This window comes from Danio rerio, chromosome 18, assembly GCF_052040795.2.
Source record: "Danio rerio strain M-AB ecotype USA chromosome 18, GRCz13ab, whole genome shotgun sequence".
Classification (NCBI taxonomy): domain Eukaryota; kingdom Metazoa; phylum Chordata; class Actinopteri; order Cypriniformes; family Danionidae; genus Danio; species Danio rerio.
In genome coordinates this window covers 41,975,662-41,998,407 of record NC_141038.1, presented here as the reverse complement: position 1 = coordinate 41,998,407, position 22,746 = coordinate 41,975,662, and the positions used below count along the sequence as shown (strand labels likewise).

At 35.1% G+C, this 22,746-nt stretch overlaps 2 protein-coding genes and 1 long non-coding RNA gene across 9 annotated transcripts in view; 1 reads left to right on the top strand and 2 right to left on the bottom strand.

Moving 5' to 3' along the window:
• Positions 1 to 6,438, bottom strand: part of myo5aa (myosin VAa) — a 164,030-nt gene extending 157,592 nt beyond the window's left edge. For all 6 annotated transcript variants that reach the window (XR_015515196.1, XR_015515197.1, XM_087293353.1 and 3 more), the window contains exon 1: positions 6,168 to 6,438. Coding sequence is in view for 4 of the 6 variants with exons in the window: in XM_087293353.1 (XP_087149479.1) it covers positions 6,168 to 6,194 (27 nt within the window). In the remaining 2 variants the exon portion in view is untranslated. The remainder of the gene's footprint in view (positions 1 to 6,167) is intronic.
• The window catches only part of LOC147839797 (uncharacterized), a 516,604-nt gene extending 497,242 nt beyond the window's left edge, over positions 1 to 19,362 (top strand). Inside the window, exon 3 of the long non-coding RNA XR_015515218.1 lies at positions 19,270 to 19,362. This is a non-coding gene — a long non-coding RNA (uncharacterized LOC147839797). The remainder of the gene's footprint in view (positions 1 to 19,269) is intronic.
• On the bottom strand, positions 8,648 to 21,407 carry arpp19a (cAMP regulated phosphoprotein 19a). Of its 2 annotated transcripts, none has more exon segments than NM_200630.1 (3): positions 8,648 to 12,837; positions 17,344 to 17,463; positions 21,243 to 21,341. In NM_200630.1, coding segments are annotated over 3 exon segments (336 nt in total). In that variant the 5' UTR covers positions 21,288 to 21,341; the 3' UTR covers positions 8,648 to 12,666.
• Between the last annotated feature and the right edge of the window lie 1,339 nt (positions 21,408 to 22,746).

Here is a 22,746-nt window from a genome sequence, read left to right as displayed (position 1 = left end):
AGAAATGATCCCCAAAACTCTTAGAAAAATACTTACAAAACATTTACAATTTACAAAACAAAAGCTGAACTTTTTGGAAGGTGTGTGTCCCATATGTGTGGTGTAAAAGTAACACCGCATTTCAGAAAAAGAACATCATACCAACAGCAAATTGTGGTGGTGGTAGTATGAAGGTCTAGGGCTGTTTTGCTGCTTCAGGAAGCAGCTTCTGGAAAATTGCTGTGATGAACGGAACCATGAATTCTGCTGTGTACCAAAATAATCTAAAGGAGAATGTCTTTTAGTAACTTTTGGCTCTACAACAGGACAATAATCCAAAGCCCTCCAACAAGTGCACTACTGAATGGCTGAAAAAGAAAAATAAGTGTTTGGAATGGCCTAGTCAAAGTCCTGATCTGAATCCAATTGAGATGCTGTGGCATGACCTTAAAAAGGCAGTTCATGTTAAAAAAAAAAACCCTACAATGTGGCTGAATTACAACTAATCTGCAAAGATGACTGGGCTAAAAGTCCTCCACAGTGCTGTAATAAACTTTTTGCAAGTTATTAAAAACGCTTGATTGCAATTGTTGCTGCTAAGGGTGGCCCAACTGCTTATTAGGTTTAAGGAGCAAACACTGTTTCACACAGAGCTGTGTAGTCTTGAATTTAGTTTATTCTTAAACAATAAAAACCTTCATTTAAAAATGGCATGATATGTTCTTTCTAGTCTTTTCACACCAACAGCAAAATGTGGTGGTGGTAGTGAAATGGTCTGGGGCTGTTTTGCTACTACAGGACCTGCAACACTTGCTCTGAAAAATGGAACCATGAATTCTGCTGTGTAACAAAATATATTGAAGAGAATGACCAGCCATCTGACCTGAAGCTAACCTGAGTTCTGCAGTAAGACAATGATTCAAAGCACACCAGCAATCCACTTTAAAACAAGAAAAACAAAATGAAGGCTTTGGAGTGGCCTAGTCAAAGACCTGAACTGAATCCAATTGAGATGCATAACATTAAAAAGAACGTTCATGCTTAAAAAAAACCTACAATGTCGCTGTATTACAACAAATCTGCAAAGATAACTGGGCCAAAATTCCTCATTGGTGCAGTCACAGACTCATTGCAAGTTATTAAAAACACTTGATTGCAATTGTTGCTGCTAAGGGTGGCCCAACCGCTTATTAAGTTTAAGGGCCAAACAATTTTTTAAACAAGGCTATGTAGTCTTGTATTTAGTTTTTTCTTAACAATTAAAACCTTGTTCAAAATGGCATGATCTGTTTTCCTAGTCGTTGACTAATATTTTCATTTGTTTAAAAAATAAGCAGACGACAACTTTGGATTGGCCTAGTCAAAGTCTTAAACTGAATGCTGTGGCATGACCTTACAAAGGTGGTTCATCATGCTCAAAAACCCTACAATGTAGCTGAATTACAACAATTTTGCAAAGATGACAATGCTAAAATAACCACATGGTGTGTTTTTTTTTTCTTGTCTTTGACTAATATTTAAATTTGTTTAAAAAAAATGAAACTTTGGAGTGGCCTAGTCAAAGTCCTGAACTGACTCCAATTGAGATGCTTCGGCATGATATTAAAAAATATGATAATCTGAAACATTAAAGTGTGATAAACATGCAAAATGGCTTTTCACACCGCTGTATACATATGTCAGTGTATGTAAAACTGGAATGACATGACTTTGTGAATCTTGATCTTTGATTGTTTCAGCCTCAATTGACTGACAGCAAACCTGCAGCTTTCTGTGTTAGAATAACACAATATAACATTAGAAAGCAATGTCACTGACAGAAATAAAATAATAAAAAGGGTAGCACAACCTCTTCACAAAATCTGTATTTTTGCAAACATATCGAGAGTATCTGTTTCTATAGCCTCGTGAAAATGCTAATTCACATTCTGTTACAAGGCTCTAGTGATTCTGCAAAAATGCTGTTCCATAAGAACCAGCCTGAGGCCCGAATTCCATAATACTAGCAAAAGAACAGGCCATTCCCAGCATCAATGTGAGTTTTATCCCGAGAACATGAGCACACACAAAGACCTGCGTGTTCTCAGGGCTGTCTACAAACCCGAGGAAATTGTGAATATGGCTTCCTGGATTTGGTGACCTTTGAGAAACGATAGGAAAATCTCATGCTGACTGCAGACACCAAAATAAAATATTTAGACATGACATCACCATAGTTAAGATCATTACAATAAGTATTCTGTCTGCTACATCAGAATAAGCCAAAGAGACACTGCTGCACTGTATTGAAGGAGCTGTTGATCTAAAAATCTGTATTTGTCATAACTTTCTCATCCTAATGTAGTAACAAACTTACACTGCGGCTATCTTTGTTCATGCAAAACATCTAAGGTCTTGAAGACAGTATCAAATGTTTTTGTACATATTATGAAGGGAAAAGCCTCAAAATTTCTAATTAAAACATAAATAAAGATAAGCATGACATTAATACACACAACTCGAGTAGTGTTCCAGTGAAATTATATCTGAGTATCTGATACAACTAATCCTCATTGATGTTATTTAATATTATTTAAAGGTTTGTTTACTTATTCTAGGTTTCAAATGAATGTCTCAATTTGACATTCAGTTACATTCAATATACAAAGTGACTGTCACTTCAGAAGACTTTTCAGTTAAAGAAATGTCATGCTTAATTTGTGGTTTAGGAAGCTTGAAAGTTTTGGACCCCACTGACTTAGTATGGGCATTTTTATAACATATTTTTTAATATTTTTCAGGGTTTTAAGCTTTATTAGACAGGACAGTGGAGAGAATTGACAGGAAAGCGTGAAAAGCAAAGAGAGCGGAAGGATCAACGTATAGGACAGATGTGTCTATGCACCTTGCACTACGCCATTGCCACTGACGGCAAAAACAAAATCTAAAATCGCACTTTATGTAATCATACAGATTTATAGTGCTTTATTTTACACATATCCTATTAAATATCATATTCTATAAAATATCCACTTACAAAATTATCAGTACGATATAAAGTAATGTGTTAATCTGTCAATGCGCTGAAGCCCCATGCCTGAAATGAACTTATTGCATTGCTAATTTGCTTAAGGTGTGATTTAGCTTGTTGTGGTGTGGGTTCATCCGCTTGCCTATTAGCCTAAAGAATATATTCTTAACAAACTGTATGAATTTGTTTTGTAAAAATCCGATTCTTAATGCAGTCAGCAGATCAATAACTTTTAATTTATTCAATTTGAAGGGCAATGCAATGCACCTAATACAAGAAATCGGCCCAAGTAATTTGATTAACTGATATTGGAGCATTGTTAGTGTGTCAGCAAACAAACGTGATGATAAACTATAAAGTCTGCTTCAAACATGACGTTTTATTATTCTTTTATCTTGCAATCAAATTCCCTTGTCTTCAAGTCATCCTCGATTTGAAAATTGCCTGCGCTGCTGGCAAAATATACCTCTTTCAAAAATATGCTAATTAACATCAGCAAATGCTAGTAGCAAATCAAATATTAGGGTGGCACCCGGGGTGGCCAATTGGATGCCACCGACAGCCCTCTGGCTCCTCCTCTGAATATTGGATTACACATATTCTAGCTAAAAAGGAATGAATGAATGAATGAATGAATGAATGAATAAATAATTAAATAAATAAATAAATGGCAGCACGGTGGCTCAGTGTTTAGCACTGTCGCCTCACAGCAAGAAGGTCTCTGGTTTGAGCCTCGGCTGGGCCAGTTGCAGCTTCAGTGTGGAGTTTGCATGCTCTCTCCATGTTGGCGTGGGTTTCCTCCGGGTGCTCCAATTTCCCCCACAAACTCCAAAGACATGCGCTATAGGTGAATTGAATAAGTTAAATTGGTCGTAGTGTGCGTGTGTGAATGCGAGACTGTATGGGTGTTTCCCAGTACTGGGATGTGGCTGAAAGGGCATTCGCTGCATAAAATATGCTGGATAAGTTGTGGTTCATTGCGCTGTGGCAATGCTTGATTAATAATGGGACTAAGCCGAAAAGAAAATGAATGAATGAATGAATAAATGAATGAATGAATAAATAAATAAATAAAAAAGAAAATAGCTTTACAGTAGATCCTTCAATTTTTCAATCCTCCTCAGAAATCTTCAATAGGTTGTAGCTGCCAATTAGACATTGAAAATCAAATTTTTCACAAGCTTGCATTTTATTCCATTACAAAATCAAAATGTCTATTTTTCCAAAACTGTAACTAATGCTAAAGTATACAGTTGTAATTTATAAAGAGAACTTTGTCAACCGATTGCAGTGTTGTGTGGGTTATTGTTTTATACATTATATATTGTTATTGGGTTTTATACAGTTTTTTATATCTAATATAATTCCAATATTTACCAATTAGTCACAAAACTGGTTTCAAGGTTTACCACAGTTAAGAAAAGTCCTGCTTTTAAAACCTAAAATATTCTTTAAAAAAGATATCCAAAGACCCTCCCTTATTCTTTCTTAAAATACAATATATTATGTTCAATAGGACAAAAGCTGCAGTTTTTTTAACCCAGACATTTAAAAATAACTTATTTTAATACTGCAATACTGCGATTTTTTTTCCTAGGTCAGAACCTTTTACTGGCTAATGCCCAATACTAATTAGGCATGAGACGATAACTGTTTTCAAAAAAAGTAAAGGTTTAAAAACGGCCAAAATTTTCTTCTATACCATTTCTAAGTTATATATAAGATTGTTTTTGTTTGTTTTAAGGACAACAGTATCTCCAGCTGAAAAGATATTCAAAGATGCAGTTCTAAAATGTGAAAGAAATATGTATTTTTAAATCTAATGAAGAGAGCAGAAGTCAATGATTCATTTGAATTATTTAGCCTAACATGTGTATTGTTCCAAAATACTACAAATGTTTCTTAAAATAAAATATATCATTTTCAAAGGGGGATTTTTTTTTTTTTGTTTTGTTTTGTTTTTTACCCAGACATTTAAAAAGAATATATTTTAGTGCAGAGATCACAATAACGTGAAACCATGATATTTTATTCAAGGTTTTCATACCGTCAGAATCATATACCGGCCCATGCCTAATACTAAAATAAAACACATATATTTCAATCATTAAATGACCCACAATTTGCCTAGAAAGTATATCATTTGACCACAAAACCAACCATGTTACCCATATAAAAATGCTTTAGTCTATTACAAAAAAACCTTTGTAGAGCTACAGATCGTTGCTACTTGTCTAAGGCCTGAATCCAAATAAACATTCTGTGCTCTAGGAGATTTCAAAAGAATCCATCAGTGCATTTACAATAAGACAGCTGCATCATGGGGGATGGGTGAGCCTCCCCCATTCTCTCTCTCTCTCTCTCTCTCTCTCTCTCTCACTCTTGAGTAAAACAACCAGTCATTCGTCATCTGAGACATCATTATGACCATATGTGATGACGTCACATTCAGGCTGCTACGCAACAATATCACACTTATTTTTGTCTTCAAAGAGACACGCCTTAAATATGAACAGGCCGCGCAGCAAGAGACCCAAAACAACTACTCACTGCAAGATGCAGACTGTGTTAGAGCATGCTCGCATCAGCACCAGAGATGCTCCCATCATCCCATGCAGGCAACGATGCTCACATCAGCACCGCCCGCATCCCACTGGCTCTCAGCCATCAACCACAACTGTGACCCATATCAATACATCCTTTGAAAACCTCTTGCTTGCCTAACACTCAAGATTTTTTTTTGCATCTGACTATCAATAGTGCATTTAATACAGTTCAAAGCTTATGCATGCATTAATTTTCAGTAAAATGACAAGCAATGCAGTGTTTCATAAACATTCACTATAAATGCTACAGTTAACGCAGCATTTCTTAACAATGTTGACGTTTTAAAAGGTAAATAGCGTGTTAATCTCATATAACAAAAGAATAATAAGCATAACACTGTCGTTTTAGAGCATAAACAATGAGCTATTCATGAGGAATAAAGCATGTGTGGTGAAATACATAATTCATATGATCAAAGGGCAATAATGTCAACATATGCACTACAATGACAACACGACCAACGTGCAATCAGCAATAACCGCGCTTTTTGTCAACACGCTGGCGTTTAATTTACAGCCTTGGCATTTATATTTGACGTCCAGACGGCCAGATGCTGAGTGTGTGAGTTTACCTTTGTATATAATTCAGACGCAGCCATGATGATGATGGTCGCTCGGTGTTCCTGCAAATCACAGTCAGCTGAACATCCGAACGGTCGCGAACATTCAAGTCTCTCCGGTGGATTTCACTCAGCGAAAGGTCTTTGGGAGGACGTCATGAATCCAAAGGCTTCTGCTCATTCCTCATGGAGCTGCTGCTCGCGTGTGAGTTCTTTTTTTTTTTTTTTTTTTTGGCGTGTCTCTGTTCGTTCTGGGTGCGATCTATGCAGAGAATGAGTCAATGAAAACGCGGTTGCCATGACCGAGAGAAACAATGAGGCAAGAGTGCGCTCTGGTGGACAAGAGTGGATCATCACACGCTGGCATCCCAGCAGTTTTCTAAAATTTTGTTTAAATTTTTCCTATTTTAATATCAAATTAGATTGTTTTTAATTTTAGAGAAATTCAAATTATAAAAAAGAAAAACAATGACAGAAAATATTTTTGTAATTTGATTATAATTTATATGTTAATAAAACCTATAAAAATAACAGTAATAATAATAATAATTATAATTATTATTATTATTATATTTATTATTATTATTATTATTATTATTATTAAATAAACATTATCATTATATACAGTTAGACAGAATTATTAGCCCCCCTGTTTATTTTTTCCCCCAATTTCTGTTTAAAGAAGAGAAGATTTTTTAACACATTTCTAATCATAATAGTTTTAATAACTCATCTCTAATAACTGATTTATTTTATCTTTGCCATGATGACAGTAAATAATATTTGACTAAATATTTTTTAAGACACTTCTATACAGCTTAAAGTGACATTTAAAGGCTTAACTAGGTTAATTAGGTGAACTATGCAGAAGGGGGTAATTAGACAAGTTATTGTATAACAATGTTTTTTTTTTTTGTACAGTCGGAAAAAAAATGCTTGAAGGGGCAAATAATTTTGCCCTCAAAATGATGTTGAAAAAATTAATAACTGCTTTTATTCTAGCCGAAATAAGACTTTCTCCAGAAAAAAATAATAATACTAGACATACTGTGAAAATTTCCTTGCCCTGTTAAACATCATTTGGGAAATATTTAAAAAAGAAAAAAAAATCAAAGGGGGGCTAATAATTCTGACTTCAACTGTAACATTATTAAATAAACCTTTTTTTATTATTAATTTGGTAATAAATATTTTCTCAGAGATGGGTTGTGGCTGGAAGGGCATCCACTGTGTAATAACGTGCTGGATAAGTTGGCGGTTCAATCCGCTGTGGCGACCCCTGATCAATAAATGGACTAAGCCGACAAGAAAATGAATGAATGAATGAATGGTAATAATAAAAAAAAATATATAATATTAATAACGTTGATAATCCCACGTTGATAATCCACATTGATAATAATTAGAACAAATATTCAGTTTTTTTATCACATAAATTGTAATTTATTCGTAAATTTACTTAATTTCACTTTTAGTAGTAGTGCTATTATATATATATATATATATATATATATATATATATATATATATATATATATATATATATATATATATATATATATATATATATATATATATATATATATAAATTAGGTGAACTAGGCAGGTTATTGTAATTGGGCAAGTTGTTGAATAATGATGGTTTGTTCTGTAGACTATTGAAAAAAAATTGCCTAAAGAGCTAATAGTTTTGCCCTTAAATGGTGTTTAGAAAATTAAAAACTGGTTTCTCCAGAAGAAAAAAATATTACTAGACATACTGTAAAATGTTTGCTCTGTTAAACATAATTTGGGAAATATTTAAAAAAGACAAAAGAAAATCAAATGAGGGCTAATTATTTTGACTTCAACTATAATATATATATATATATATATATATATATATATATATATATATATATATATATATATATATATATATACATATATATACACATATATATACATATATATATATATATATATATATATATATATATATGTATATATATATATATATATATATATATATGTATATATATATATATATATGTGTGTGTGTGTGTGTGTGCGCGTGTAATTTGATGCAAAAATGATATAATACATATATAGATTTTTTCTTGTTTTTTTTTTTTTTAATCAAGATATTAAACACTTTCTAGTATTTAAGAAGCTGATCTTGTGAAGAGTTAGCATGAGTGCTGAGCGGTAAAGTCTAGAAGGGATACACCTTCGGATACACACATCCTTAACGCCCCTAAGACCTACTGTTCATTTTTAATACTCAGAATATATTTGATCAGTTACACATCAGAAACAAAAAATAAATAAACAAATAAAATAGAACCAAATTTGTCTAAATTTATTTTTAAAAGATTAGCATGATAGTCTGCTAATGCTCTGGTAGTTAAAAAAAAATTACAAATGGCGAACACGATGTCTAATAGCAATCCTCAAAGCATTCTTTTGTGGTTGAGATAGATGACAAAAATCGACTCAAAAGCACAGAAGGTTTGTAAAACTATTTTATTTACAAGTCAAAATGGCTCAAAAGCGGCCACAGTCTATGCTCATGCAAACCGTGGACAATTGACTGTAGTGCGACGATGTGTGTGTGAGGAGCCGACAGACAACCGTCTCCCTCCTCTGCATAGAAGACAATGTACAGGAGATCTCGTGGAGTTTATTACACACCAGAAGGTAGAGAAGCCTCCTTACTGCCCGGTGTCTACATCCAGACCCAAGTGATGTATGAAAAAGGTACGTGTGGCGTTCTAGAACTGCTTGCCAATCTGTGCATTGGCACTACATCATTGTAAGGCTTTAAGCTCTATGATACAAGGCAAGATGACAGCAGCCTCAGAGACCTGCATTACATGCTATCAAACATGACGAATCGAGTGTCCTCCACTTAAAGCTGAAACATGACCAAAAAAAAAGAGAGACAAGCATTCTCATGAAAGAAACAGGGTGCAGATCAACCACATTATTAGAGGTTACTTTCAATCCACAATCAGTTCAAGCACTCAAGTCCATAATTATGGAAAGGTTCATCCCAAAATGAAAATTCTGGTCAAATTTACTCACTTTAAAGTCTCTCTGAGATATCCACAACACATATATGACTTTTTTTTTTGGAGATCTTATATTTAAGCTGCATTCCTTTCACACAATGGAACGACCACATTAATTAAATGCGCCAACAATCATTGAAGTAAAATAAAAAATGCCAATTTATTGTACCCTTTAACGCAAAACGCCCTTTAAAATAGCTAGTTTTGGGAACTTCGGTTTGGCAATGATTCTGAAGTATGGTGGTTTCTGTGTTTTAAAGAAGCCGAAATGGTTTCCAACATTGTTCCTCTGTACCGTTATAGTGGTATGTGGACAGTTACTGTAAAATGAATGACTTTTAATACAATCTTTATCATTATTGTTACAATTATTAGTGTGATCAGGGGATTTCAGAAAGAAGGTAAAGTGAAAACTCTTGAGTATGTTAACACTGAAATCAGGGAAACTCTAGTTTTTGTGTTTCAGAATGGGACGTGTCAAATTTAAGAAAGCAGAGTAAGTCAAACCCATTTCTAAAACTAGGGAGGTAACTCATATTCAGTTCATAGTCAGTTACAAGGTAGGTTAACTGGTCAGAAGCAGGCTTTCTTTGGTAAACCCCGAGTTTCTCTCAGTCTTCTCTCCCTTTTAAATGGGCAAGCAATGTTTAAGTACTACATTCCATCATGCATGCCGCAAAAAACTTTTTAGATATTTTATCGTATTTCAAGTACAAATATGAAGAAAAAGCACAGCACTTACATCAAGACGGTATTACTTTATATGAAAATTATATTAGATATTTAGGGGCTGTTTAACAAGTCAATGTTTTCATCCAATATGTCTTTTTGTTCACAGGCCAATTTTGTTTTTGGGACTGAAAACACATAAATTTGAAAACGGTTATTAAGTAGACATTTTTGAAGATGTAACCATTGTCGTGTCCGCATTAAAAACCCCAAAACAAAAGTCTTTGAAAACACATAAATCTGAAAACGGGTTACAAAGTAGAAGCTTTTAAAAACGCCACTTTTGACGTGTCTACGTAGACACCCAAAAACGAGTCTTTGAATACACAAATCTGAAAATAGTTACAAGGTAGTTTTTGAAACGTCAACATTGTTGTGTTTGTGTAAACATGAAAGCGAGAGTCTTTGAAAACAAATAAATCTGAAAACGAGTTACAAAGTAGAAGTTTTGAAAATGCCACCGTTGTCATGTCCACATAATAACCCGAAAGTGAGATTGTGAGATTGAAAACGCATTAATCTTAGTTTTTGAAAATGCCGCCGTTTTATGTCCCCGCAAACACCCAAAAACGAGTCTTTGCAAACACAAATCTGAAAATAATTACAGAGTAGAACATTTTTAAAAATGTCACTGTTGTCCGCATAAACACCCGAAAACAAGTCCTTGAAAAACATCAATCTGAAATGGTTACAAAGTTTTTTTTTTTAAATATCACCATTGTCGTGTTTGCATAAACACTCGAAAAGGAGTCTTTGATATCAAATGAATGTGAAAACGGGTTAAAAAGAAGGCATTTTTGAATAACACGACCATAGTCATGTTCACATAAATACCTGAAAAGGAGTCTTTGAAAACACACAAATCTGAAAATGCCACTGTTGTCGTGTCTGCGTAAACACCCGAAAACAAGTCTTTGTAACCCATTTTCAGATTTATCCGTTTTAAAAGTAGAAGTTTTTGAAAATGCCACTGTTGCAGTGTCTGCATAAATGTGGTTAAGTTTGCGATAATATCTGAAAATGAGTCCTTGAAAACGACAAGTCTAACATGTGCCTGGTAAATTGGTGGCACCGCCAACAGCCGCCGACTTGTGGCACCGGTGTGTGTACCCTGATAGAAACCTATGTTTAGAATTCTAAAATGCCTGGCGGTGCGTGGCCCTACGCGGCGTGTTGCCGAGCGGCACTTCTGGTGTGCGACCTGCTTTATTTTTATTTGCTGAGGGCATTCAAATTAAATGCATTTGGCTTAAGTAAAATTATCTATCCTTGAGGAATTAAAAATAATCTTAATGCAAATCAAAAAACAGACTATTTGTCAAGTGTTTTAACTTTGTCAAGTAGAGAAGCTCCAATCTCGGAGTTGATTGAACTAACTTCAGCTGATCTGAAACTGAAAAGACTGAGTTTCCCATCTCAGAGTAAGTCAACTCTGTGTTCAAGTGTAAACCTAGAGTCGGTACCTCCTTACTGAAATGGGCCCCATTTTAACATGGCTCTAAATATTGTAACAATGCAAGATTTGTGATAAAATGAGCTAATGTTAAGAAATACTGCAATTATGGATGCTCTGATTAATTGTATGCAAATTGTTTTTTGTCAATAAATCACATTGAACTGTAAATCACTAATTTGGCAGATCAAACAAAGCGATCGTAGTTTGGCAAAGTAAATCATGAGGAACAGGGGTCGGTCTGCCACAAAAACAATGACAAAATTTGCACAAATTTAAAACGAAAATGGAATAAAGCTAAATTATTATGGCTGTCGAAATTGGAACTAGCCTGTGAAAATGAATGAGAAGTATCAATTTGCAGCATTTGTTTTTACATAAAACAAAACAGCCAATAAGAATGCAGTGACTTTAAATTGAACACGTTAAAAACACTGATATTTTGTTGAATGTTTGCTGACTGAATTTTACACACTCGTGAATTTTCTCATCATAAACAACAAGATGAAAGTAAGATGAAAGCAGCTTCATTAATTATAATGAGTAGATCAGGACTGACATCCTGAGGACAACTAATACTAATGTTATCTAATAGCACCTCACTGTAATCTCATTTACAATTGTACATACTCATACTTGGTCTGATGTTTTTATGGTCCGAAAGTCAATGATTGCTGCATTTCTCATGACTTGACTGCAGCACACCACTTTATTGTATTTGAACTGAACGCAAACAGAGATGATGCTAGGGAATTACTTAAATATCCTTATATCCCACACAAACCTACTGTACATCAAGTCTAGAAGACTCTTCAGCCCTTTTCTTCGACAGACTTTGTTTGAAACAGAGCAGCTTGGACATTCCACTAAACATCTCCTTTTAAGTAGAGTAAATAACATCAGAATTTTCATTTCTGGGAGACCTTGTCCTCTAAGCAGTGGGCAATTCAGGAATGGTTACAGTTTTTAAAATGCAAAACATCTTCTAAAATGCTGTTTGCCCTCACTAGTAAATATGTACACTTTCGACTACACACTACAACACATGAAAAATACCAGACGACCTTTGAGAACTTCACCCCCCTTTGGAGCCACGACCCAGCCCATCTCACAGTGCGGCAGTACAGCTCTGGAACATCTGCAACCCTTGAATATTCAGTGTGTTTTCAGAGGACAGGAAACAAGAGAGAGGACGAGGGCAGGAATGCAGGATCAGAGAGAAATATGGATGAAGAGACAGGAAGTGGGAGTGTGGAGGGAAGGACAGCAGCAGGTATCAGCCAGCCAGTTTGCTGGCCACCAGAGAGGTTTTCCTCTGCGGGAGGTCCTGAGGAGTGGGGATATGGTCTCCGGTGATCTCGGCCTTCTCCGTCTGCGCTGCTGGAAGCTGCTTGTTCTTGATTTTGGCCTTCGCCATGTTGTAGTCACCCGAGTCAAAGTACTTTGGCTGGAAAAGAAAGCGGTGGAGAAGAGTTTTATGAGACTCTAGCATTATGGAATGAAGTTCTGCACAAGACTTTTGGCCAGCGGAGAAATTAAAATGGTCGTGCCCAACTGAGTCTGGTTCTCTCAAGGTTTTTATTCTTCACTCCCATCAGGTGAAGTTTTTTTTTCCCTCTCCGCTGTTGCCACTGCCTCGCATGGTTCAGGATTGGTAGAGCTACGCATCGATGAATTGGCTCTTCAGTGTTTGAACTCTCAGTAATGATTAAATCACACTGAACTGAGCTAAACTGAACTGAACTTAAACACTAAAACCTGAACCACACTGTTCCAGTTACTGAACCACACTGTTCCAGTTACTATGACCATTTATGTGAAGCTGCTTTGACACAATCTACATTGTAAAAGCGCTATACAAATAAAGCTGAATTGAATTGAATTGAATATGGATTTATTTGCAGTAAAAAATAAATCCAGAGAAACTATCTGTTAACACTATACACTACCTGACAAAAGTCTTTTTGCCTATCAAGTATTAGGAACAACAAATAATAACTTGACTTCTAGTTGATCATTCGGTATCAGAAGTGGCTTATATAAAAGGCAAAGACCTCTAGATTACATTTATTTTACCAAAATAAAATATGATCATGCCTTGATTTTTAATTAATTAATTAGGACAGTAAGGTCTGCCTTTGGTGAGACAAAAGTCTTGTCACCTAACAGAAATTCAAGAGTTCATACTTAGCTGATGATTGATAATAGAGCTAGTGAGGCGTGCTGTCCCGGGAGAGAGCCCTTAGCTTATAGGATCCTCGAGCCCTGGGCTCCCTCCCGTTGCAAGGCGAGAGGGGAGTTTGAGCTCAGGTAGATCTTGATGACTCCCCCTCCTGCTTATTGTAGCTAAGTGTCAGATATGGATGCTGAAAAGGTATACTCAAGAGTTTGGCTAAAATGTTTTGGATTAAATGTGTAGTGTGCTTGTTTTTAAACTGTGGGAGGATCCGGGGAAAAGCCAAGCGATCACGGAAGAAGCAAAACTCAAAAATGTCGCCTGGTTTGGAAAGGAATTAAACCAGGGGCATTCTTGCTGTGAGGCAACAGCGCTAATCACTGGCCAAGGTGTCGCCCTTTTGAAAGGAGGGAAAGGAGGGTTGGGTGGGGGTTCTTCAAGACGAAGATATTGAGATGAGAAAAGTCTGGTTATTTATAGTTAGTTAAGGATCGTCTGATAGGATAATTAGTCATTAGCTAAAGCTGGAACAGTTGAACAATCATAAGCATGTGATCCTCTTGAAATTTGTTTATAAATAAACTTCACTAATGTACAGTATAGAATATAAAGTCATAGTGTAGTGGAAAAGGAATTAATATTGTGTATTACTCCCATGAGCTTGGAGGACTGCATCCATACATCTCTGCAATGACTCATTCAGAAAAGTCATCTGGATTGGCAAAGAAAGTGTTCTTGCAGGACTCCCAGAGTTCATCAAGACACTTTGGAATCATTATCAATGCCCCCTCCTTCATCTTACCCCAGACATGCTCAATCATGTTCATGTCTTGTGACTAGGCTGGCCAATCCTGGAGCACCTTGACCTTCTTTGCTTTCAGGAAGTTTGATGTGGATGCTGAAGTATGACAAGGAGTTCTATCCTGGTAAAGATTTTGCTCTCTCCTGTGGTTTTTAATGCAATGAGCAGCACAAATGTCTTGATACCTCAGGCTGTTAATGTTGAAATCCACTCTGCAGATCTCTCACTGAATACTGAATAAAACCCCAAACCATGACTTTTTTTTTCACCAAACTTGACTGATTTCAATGAGAATCTTGGGTCTATGTGGGTTTCAATAGGTCTTCTGCAGTATTTGTGATGGGGATGCAGTTCAACAGATGATTCATCTGAAAAATCTATCTCCTGCCAGTTATTATTTGTTGCTCTTATGACTGGAGTTTTTTCTTGTAAGGCATGGCTTTTGAAAATGATGACATAAAACTCTGCTGGGTAGTTGCGCTGGTTCACCAACACTTGTTTGGGTCTGTAATTTCTTAGCATCTTTATAAGAGTGGCATTGTTTTAATTAATGAAACGGGTTTGTGGTGTTGCCTGCTTTTAATGGCAAGAGTCGTCTGCGCTGTTTGCAGTGCACATTGCTCTGTTTTGTGTCGGATTGCAAAAAACTAAGTAGCTCCAGACTACTGAGTGTAGAGATGTTTCTTGTCATCAATGTCAAGTGACTTTTTTTTACCTTATTTTTTTCTTACTCCTTCAAGTGCAACTAACACTGTATGACTGTAAACTTGTAGGCTACTGCATGCGGCATCCGGAAGGGCAGGCTGCAAAATGCCTGTGCAGCATTACACATAGTGCGAAAATATTAGGGCTGGACGACATGGTAAAAATTTAGATCACAATATATTTCTTAATTACAGTCGATATTATATATTCCCGATATCGATATGGACAATATTAAAAAGTGATAATGTGAGTGTTAATTTAGGTGTTTATGTGAGGATCGTACGTATGTATGTTTGGGGTGTGTATGTGGGTGTATGCATGCATCAAGTTTATATGTAAATGTGCAAGTTTCATACAAGTTTTGAACATTAAATAGAATAGGTGTATATGCAGGTCATGTGTTTTATGTATGTGTTGATAAGCGAAGTTTGATTTGAATCCTACAAGGTGCCTCATAGCATCTGTGTTTGCTTCATTGCCTTCTTTTCTGACACCGCTGGTTTCAGTGTCAGGGAGGTTGGCTTAAACTTTTATAATGCCTCAACTTCTGACTCTCAATATGTTTAATCGGGTGGAACTGCTTCAAATGGTGGAACAGATTTGATGTGTTCCCGATGCTAGTCGGCACCACTCTCCGGCAAATTGTGCAGAGCACCGAAACTATACGTTTATCGGAACTTAAAAAGCCGATCCACTTCCACACCACTGCATTAGTCTTTCCTCTCTTATCAACTATTTCATCTGCATTCCTACTTGTGGAAGCTTGTTCATTCACATTCTGTATTCAGGGCACTCATTTTGTAGCTAAAACTTTTTGCGATGGAGCTTAACCAACTGCTGAGTGCTGACAGCGCATGTCTGTGATGTACGTCATCACGCAAGTGACATCACGCTCTTTTTGACGGCTAAGCACTGCACATTATTCAGCAACAAATGATTATATACAAGTTATTATACATATAATTAAAAAAAAAAAAAAAAATATATATATATATATATATATATATATATATATATATATATATATATATATATATATATATATATATATATATATCGAAACATCAGAAATGGGTTTAAAACTCATATCGCTGTTATTGAAAAAAAAATGTACCACGATATATATATTGATATCGAATTATTGTCTAGCCCTGCTAAATATTTTCAAACACTTATTGTGATTATTAATTATTGTCATAATCGTTTTATCGGAAAAATATATATTGTGATAATTATCGTTATCAAACTATCGGCCAGCCCTAATTTCACAGAAGGACCCATTTCAAACACTTGACTGAAACTATGAAGCAAGTTTTCAGTAAAAACATTATTAAATGTGGTATTTGCACGTGCGTTCTGGTTTAACATAAGCAACATTTAATACAAAAGGCTGTAATTCACTGAGAAGGAACGCAAACAGAAAGATTATTTGCGATTTAACTCATCATTTGCATGATGAAATCCCAAGAAATATGTAAATATGAAATATGGCTTTGTGTTAGGGGTGTCAAAATTAATTGTTTCTACGGTGCACCACGGTGCAGACACGGACAATTCGGTATTGGTTCAGTAATAATCATAACCAGTTATTATGTACTGACGTCATTTATCTCATATGCGCCATGTCGCGGTAGCTTACTATGGCGAAGGGAGGCGAGCGCGAGTATGTACAACAATCTACTTAAAAACAACTTAAAAACGAAGAAACTGTGCTCAATTTCACTGCGTGCGTGTTTGCTGGACAGTCTTTCACTGACACTTACAGCAGAAGCCCATATAGAAGCCAGCTTTATAGAATAATGCGCAGGACAATCGCATGCCTTATTGTTCTGCCCTACATTATATGCTGCTTTGTTTATAGAGCTGTGAACCTACACTGGTCTCACGGTTTGGTTCGGTTACGATTATCATGCCATCGATTCGGTTTAATATGATATCTCGGTGCATCACGGTGCATTGACGATGCTTTCCATACACCGTTTTAGATTTTCTTCACAGTGGAACAAGAAAACAGATCACTCCCTCCCACAGAGTGAAAAGACACCTGTATAGGCTCAAAAGGCAGCTCTAGTTTAAGTTGGCTTTTATGCGTTTCGTGTGTTTGGTCCAGACACAGCCCAACGTGAGGCAACTACACAGTTGGGTTTCATGGATGTTTGGTGTTGGCATGCTGTGTGTCCTGGGCCTAACACAACTTGCACATCTTTACAGTATAAAACCATCATCCCACCAATAAGGATAGAAAGAGAGAGAGTGTTAATGGATCTCACCCCCTTCTGCAGTCGTTTTCTGAGGAGATCGGACCCTCCGGGTTTATTACCCAGGTGTGGATATTTGGCCTTCAGTTTGGCTTCCTCCATTTTCTCTAGACAGATCTTATTCTCCTCATCCTGAGGAAAAAAAAAAAAAAAATCACGCTTTTAACAGCAATACATTTGAGCCATATTGGCACCATTTAATTTTTTTCTCAGACACGCTAAGAAGTTATTCCAAAGTATAAATGTGAAATGATGAAACGATTGCACTTCAGTTACAAATAGTCAGAAGATATCAAACATGCTTGTAATTAGGAATGTTACAATTAGTAATTTTTGTTGTGCAAATATTTTGATATACATGATAACAATAAGTGTTTTTACTGCCATTTTAAGACCAGTTTATGTCTGTGTTTATATGATTATACAGCATATAAATAGTCAACACATTAAAGTGACAAAAACGACATGTAAATGTGCTTGTAAAGTGGCTTTAACGTTTTTTCTGAATGGTCACTTTACTGGAACTTCACCGTCTACTAAAGCTGTCAGAGGTTTTCAGGATAATGTGAAAAATCACCTTTTGTTTACCTTTTAGTAAGCATTGTTTGTTAAAGAGTTGAACCCTGAATTCGCTGACGCCTCCAATGGAGATAGGATGAGATGACAAAAGCTAACCAATCAGCTAAAATGTTGAAGACATTTCATTTTTATGTACACACGATGGACGATATATATGCTTCACCGAAATGATCGAAGTCATGTCTATGTATTGCACAATAAGTTGATATATTGATCAGGGCTCGAAATTTACTTTTTACTTGGTAGTGCTCCCAACTTCAAATATTTAGGAGCACCAGAAAAAATTTAGGAGCACCCACTAAAAATGAATGAGCACCACTGCAAATTTTATTTTAAGGGATATATTGTATTTGAAAACAACATTAGGACTAACAAAAACCAAAAACAACTATCTAACTAATGCTGAGATGACTTGATATTTGTGCAATAATTCCAAAATGCATGTCTAATAATTATAGAATATTAATAATGATGAAAATGACAATAATAGTAACAATGAATTACATTTCTCATTATGATGCTGCTTTGAATGTGCTTGAATGTAAGTTATCTGCTATAAAAAGTCTGTTACTTTATGAAAAAATGGTTTGCATCAAAAAAATTAAGCATTGCAGTAAAAAATATTGATTTTGTGCTATTGTTTTTATATGCATGTCAGTTTAATAAATAATATTTTGGCTACAAAACAAACGAAAGATTATAAAAAATCATTCGATTCAATGCTGAAAGCTGCAAAACAGTCATCAGTAACTAAATAGAAATATGATATACATCTCAAGAAAGAACAGACAAAAGAAAGTAAGAAAAGTCTCACTTCTATCACTCTTTAAATGTTTTGATTTCAGTGTGTGTCATTTTAAATGCTCAGTCTCGTTATGAGCTGATCTTAATTTTTCTGTGTTTGTGGAAAGCAGGTGAGTCAGCTGACCCAATATATGAGCTGGAAGAGCAGGATTCTCGCGATGACCACCGGCGCAATACCGATCTTTGTTATAAGCCGCAGTTTTAGTGTAAACTTAAAGGCGAGCTACTTTGGCGATGATGTGTACAGTGTTAGATTTGACATTTGCGCTGAACACGCTGTGTTGAGATTACGGGTGTTTTCCGGGATAAATAACAAAATGGGTGGGTCGGTGGATGGAGACGGGTTTGAAATACAGGGAAACTCCCAGGAAAAACAGGAGTGTTGCCTCACACATACACTCTGCAGTCTGACTACTTCAATATTGTTGATAAGCCGTGGTGGGCATTTCGCTGTCGACCAATCGCAACAGGCTGTCATCGGTCCAATCAGCGCAGATTAGCTTCGCGCTAAGGAGGGGTTTGGGAACAAATGAATCGCTAAACATTTCATATGAGAGTCGCTGGGATAATTAGGTAAAAAAAAATGCACATTACAAGACAATGAAAGTGTATTTTGACCTTGCATGCATATCAGCCTGTTGTTGGAGACCCTTAAAACCAAAATATAACCCTTTTATTGTATAATAGGGGCTCTTTAGTTTGAATATAAATTTATTTGATGTAATTTATTATATACATATAACAAACAAACTACAGTCATAAATAAACACAATGGAGCAAATATTCAAGTGAAATAAACTGTGTGTTGTTTTTCTTGGGAGTGTCTAACAGTATTCGGGTACAGAAATTGAAAAATCAAATGTACAGTAAAAGAGAATTGCATAGACTTCATATATAATTCAATAAAATGTCTTTTTTTATCCTCTTTATGTTGTCTTAAATGCTTTAAACTCTTAAAATGTTCACATAGGCCTTTAAAAGCGTTTAAACTTTTACTGTATAATGGTTAAATTCTGCAGTGTCTCCACAAATCTCACGTTTTGACCTGTGGATTCTGGTCATCTATATTCATAACTCAACATTGCATATCTTGCAATGTGACTATTGCAGATGCACAAATTGCGATATCGATGCTCAAACAATATATTGTACAGCCCTAATTTCTACCTTGGATGGCTAGTATTGGCTACAGTACAATGGTTAAATTGACCGAATGCATTTCTTTTTCCTGCTTTTTTTGAATACATGTGCCTCAAGTTTCCCAGCAACTTTCTGCTAACAAACACATAATATTACTTCATACTGTACATGTACACTTCAAAAAACATTTTCTATTTGGGTAAAAAAATACTTTGCTCCCCTGCTTGCCGGACAACGTGGGCTATTTTATAAAAAGATTGTATTTTAGGTTAATAGCCACATAAAATAGGACAACAGACATCCAAAGACTAATTTTAAATTAGCTTTGAATGTAAATATGAAGCGACAAAAATTCAGTTGGACATTCTCATCTATCTATAAATTTTATTGCTAAAAATAAAAAAATTTATATATAATAACAATTTGGTGGACTATTGTGTAACAGCCTATATAAAATTCATGTATGGAAACATAGTTATTGACAGTCTTAGCACTGATATTCTCAACAACTATGGCTAATATATAATGGCAAGAATCAGATTTAGTTATTTCCAAAAGTAAAACTAGATGTTTAGATGTTTTAGAAAGATTAATAAATAAAATCTAAAGGTATCAAGAGAACAAAAGTTTCTTACAGGGGTAGAACTGAAGTATTACAGTCTAATAAAACTTAGTTAATATAGTTAACTGTAACAGAAATATGGGATATTCGTAATCGCCACAGTTCTCAAATCTTAGTCTAGAGATTACTTTTTATGTAACTGAGCTTTAATTTCAATATCGAAGTGTATTGATTATTTTGAATGAAATGATGGTGCTGTTTTATTCATTGTATGTCGTGTAAGAATTTCATGATTATAAAATCTTTGTCAATCTACACTGACTTCCCTCAGCTTACGTATACATAGACAGAGAAATTGTAGTTAATATAACGATACTGATGGCTTTGCACCAGTAAACTTAGCTTCGCATGCTAATGGTTAGCTAACATCACAACCCTATCTGGAACAAGACAAACTAACAGCAACATTATTAATAGCCAAATTTCAACCCATACATTTTCTCCACTTTATCTATCAGGAAATGTAATAGAGATGGTCATTTTAATATTCTATCAGAGTATTGGTCATAAAAGGCCTTAACACATCTGTAGCAGCAGAGCTTTGAATTAACGTTACATTCAGATGTACCAGAAAGACAGAACATAAAGCTAACATCAAATCCGCCAGTGGTAATAAAGCAGGGTTTATAGGAAGATCGCTTTTTAACCAGTGTGTTATCGATGCTATGTGAATTTATCCGAGTCGGTAAATACTGTTTTATAGCAGAGAAGCTCATATCTCCTAAGACTGCAACGGTTTGATGTCATAATCTTCAAATATACTCACTTTCTGCTCCGCCACATTCGTCTCCTCAGACTTTATATCCTCCATTTCGCCTTATATATTTGATCTGTGTTGATTGTTTAGTTTAGAAATCACAATCTGAGCTTCTAATCTGCGGACTATTCTACTGTATGCATATAGCCCGCCCACGAACGTACCAATACTACTATGGTGAAGGCTGACTAATGAATAATAATCACGTAAGGTGACGTACGACCAATGGTAATGAATGGTAATTCATTTTATATATATATATATATATATATATATATATATATATATATATATATATATATATATATATATATATATATATATATATATATATATATATATATATATATATATGTATTGTTTATTATTATTGTGTTTTAACAATACAAACATATTAACCACTTGGATGACATCAAGTACAATAATAAACAAGTAAAATTAATAAAAATAATAATTAAATAATAAAAACAACACACAGAGGCAAAGTACAGGGGCAAATTCTCAAATTAAATAATATTTACCAAGTCTTTAATAAAAAAATTCAGTTTTAATTTTTTTTTGCTGTAAATATTTTGTAAAGTAGTAATTAAACATATTAAGTCACATAGAACAATCTGCAACTTAACCGGGTGCTCCGGTTTCCCACACAGTCCGAAGACATGTGCTATAAGTGATATGGGTGAGCTAAATTGTTCTTAGTGTATGTGAGTAAATAAGAGTGTACGGGTGTTTGCCTTTGATGGGTTGCAGCTTGAAGGGTATCCGCTGCGCAAAACATATGCTGGATAAGTTTTCGGTTCATTCCACTTTGGCGACCCCTGATGAAAAAAAGGACTAAGCCGTATAGAAAATAATTGAATGAATGAATGAATGAATGAATAATGTACAGTTTGGTGACTAGATTTCTGAACAAAATAGTTGCACATATTACTATCTATAGGTTGTATTTTTTAAAGTTGTCACAGTATGTCATCAGTGATATATAATGGAGTTTTAGTTAGGGTACTTTTTAATTTAACTGTTTTATTGATGCATATTAGTCAGAGAGTTCGAATACAAAGAATCACAAGACATCAATTGTTCTAAAAGAAAACAAAATTACTTAACATTTTCTTCCTCTCTGAATCAAACAGCACAATTATATATTCTTGCATCAAATAGGTAGGCTATTTTTGACATGATTTCATAAGTCTTGCATAATTTATAAAGGAAGTTTGTATTTAACTGGAATTATTTGTAATTTGATACATTCACATCAGCTCTGCTACTGGAATCGCCAGTGTATTAATGTTGGTTTTGTTATTATGGATGATGTTCTCCTGCTTGACCTCTGTGGATTTGAGATATGGATCAATTGCATGTCAAAAATCTTCAGAGCTTTTCAGAGTTCAGAGCACACCTACTGATTGTGTAATCATCACAGAGTGTGTAATTGTTACGGAATGTGTAATCGTCACGTCAAGGAGTCAATCCAATCTTCACAAAAAGTTTGCTTTGGTGAGCTATTTCGAAC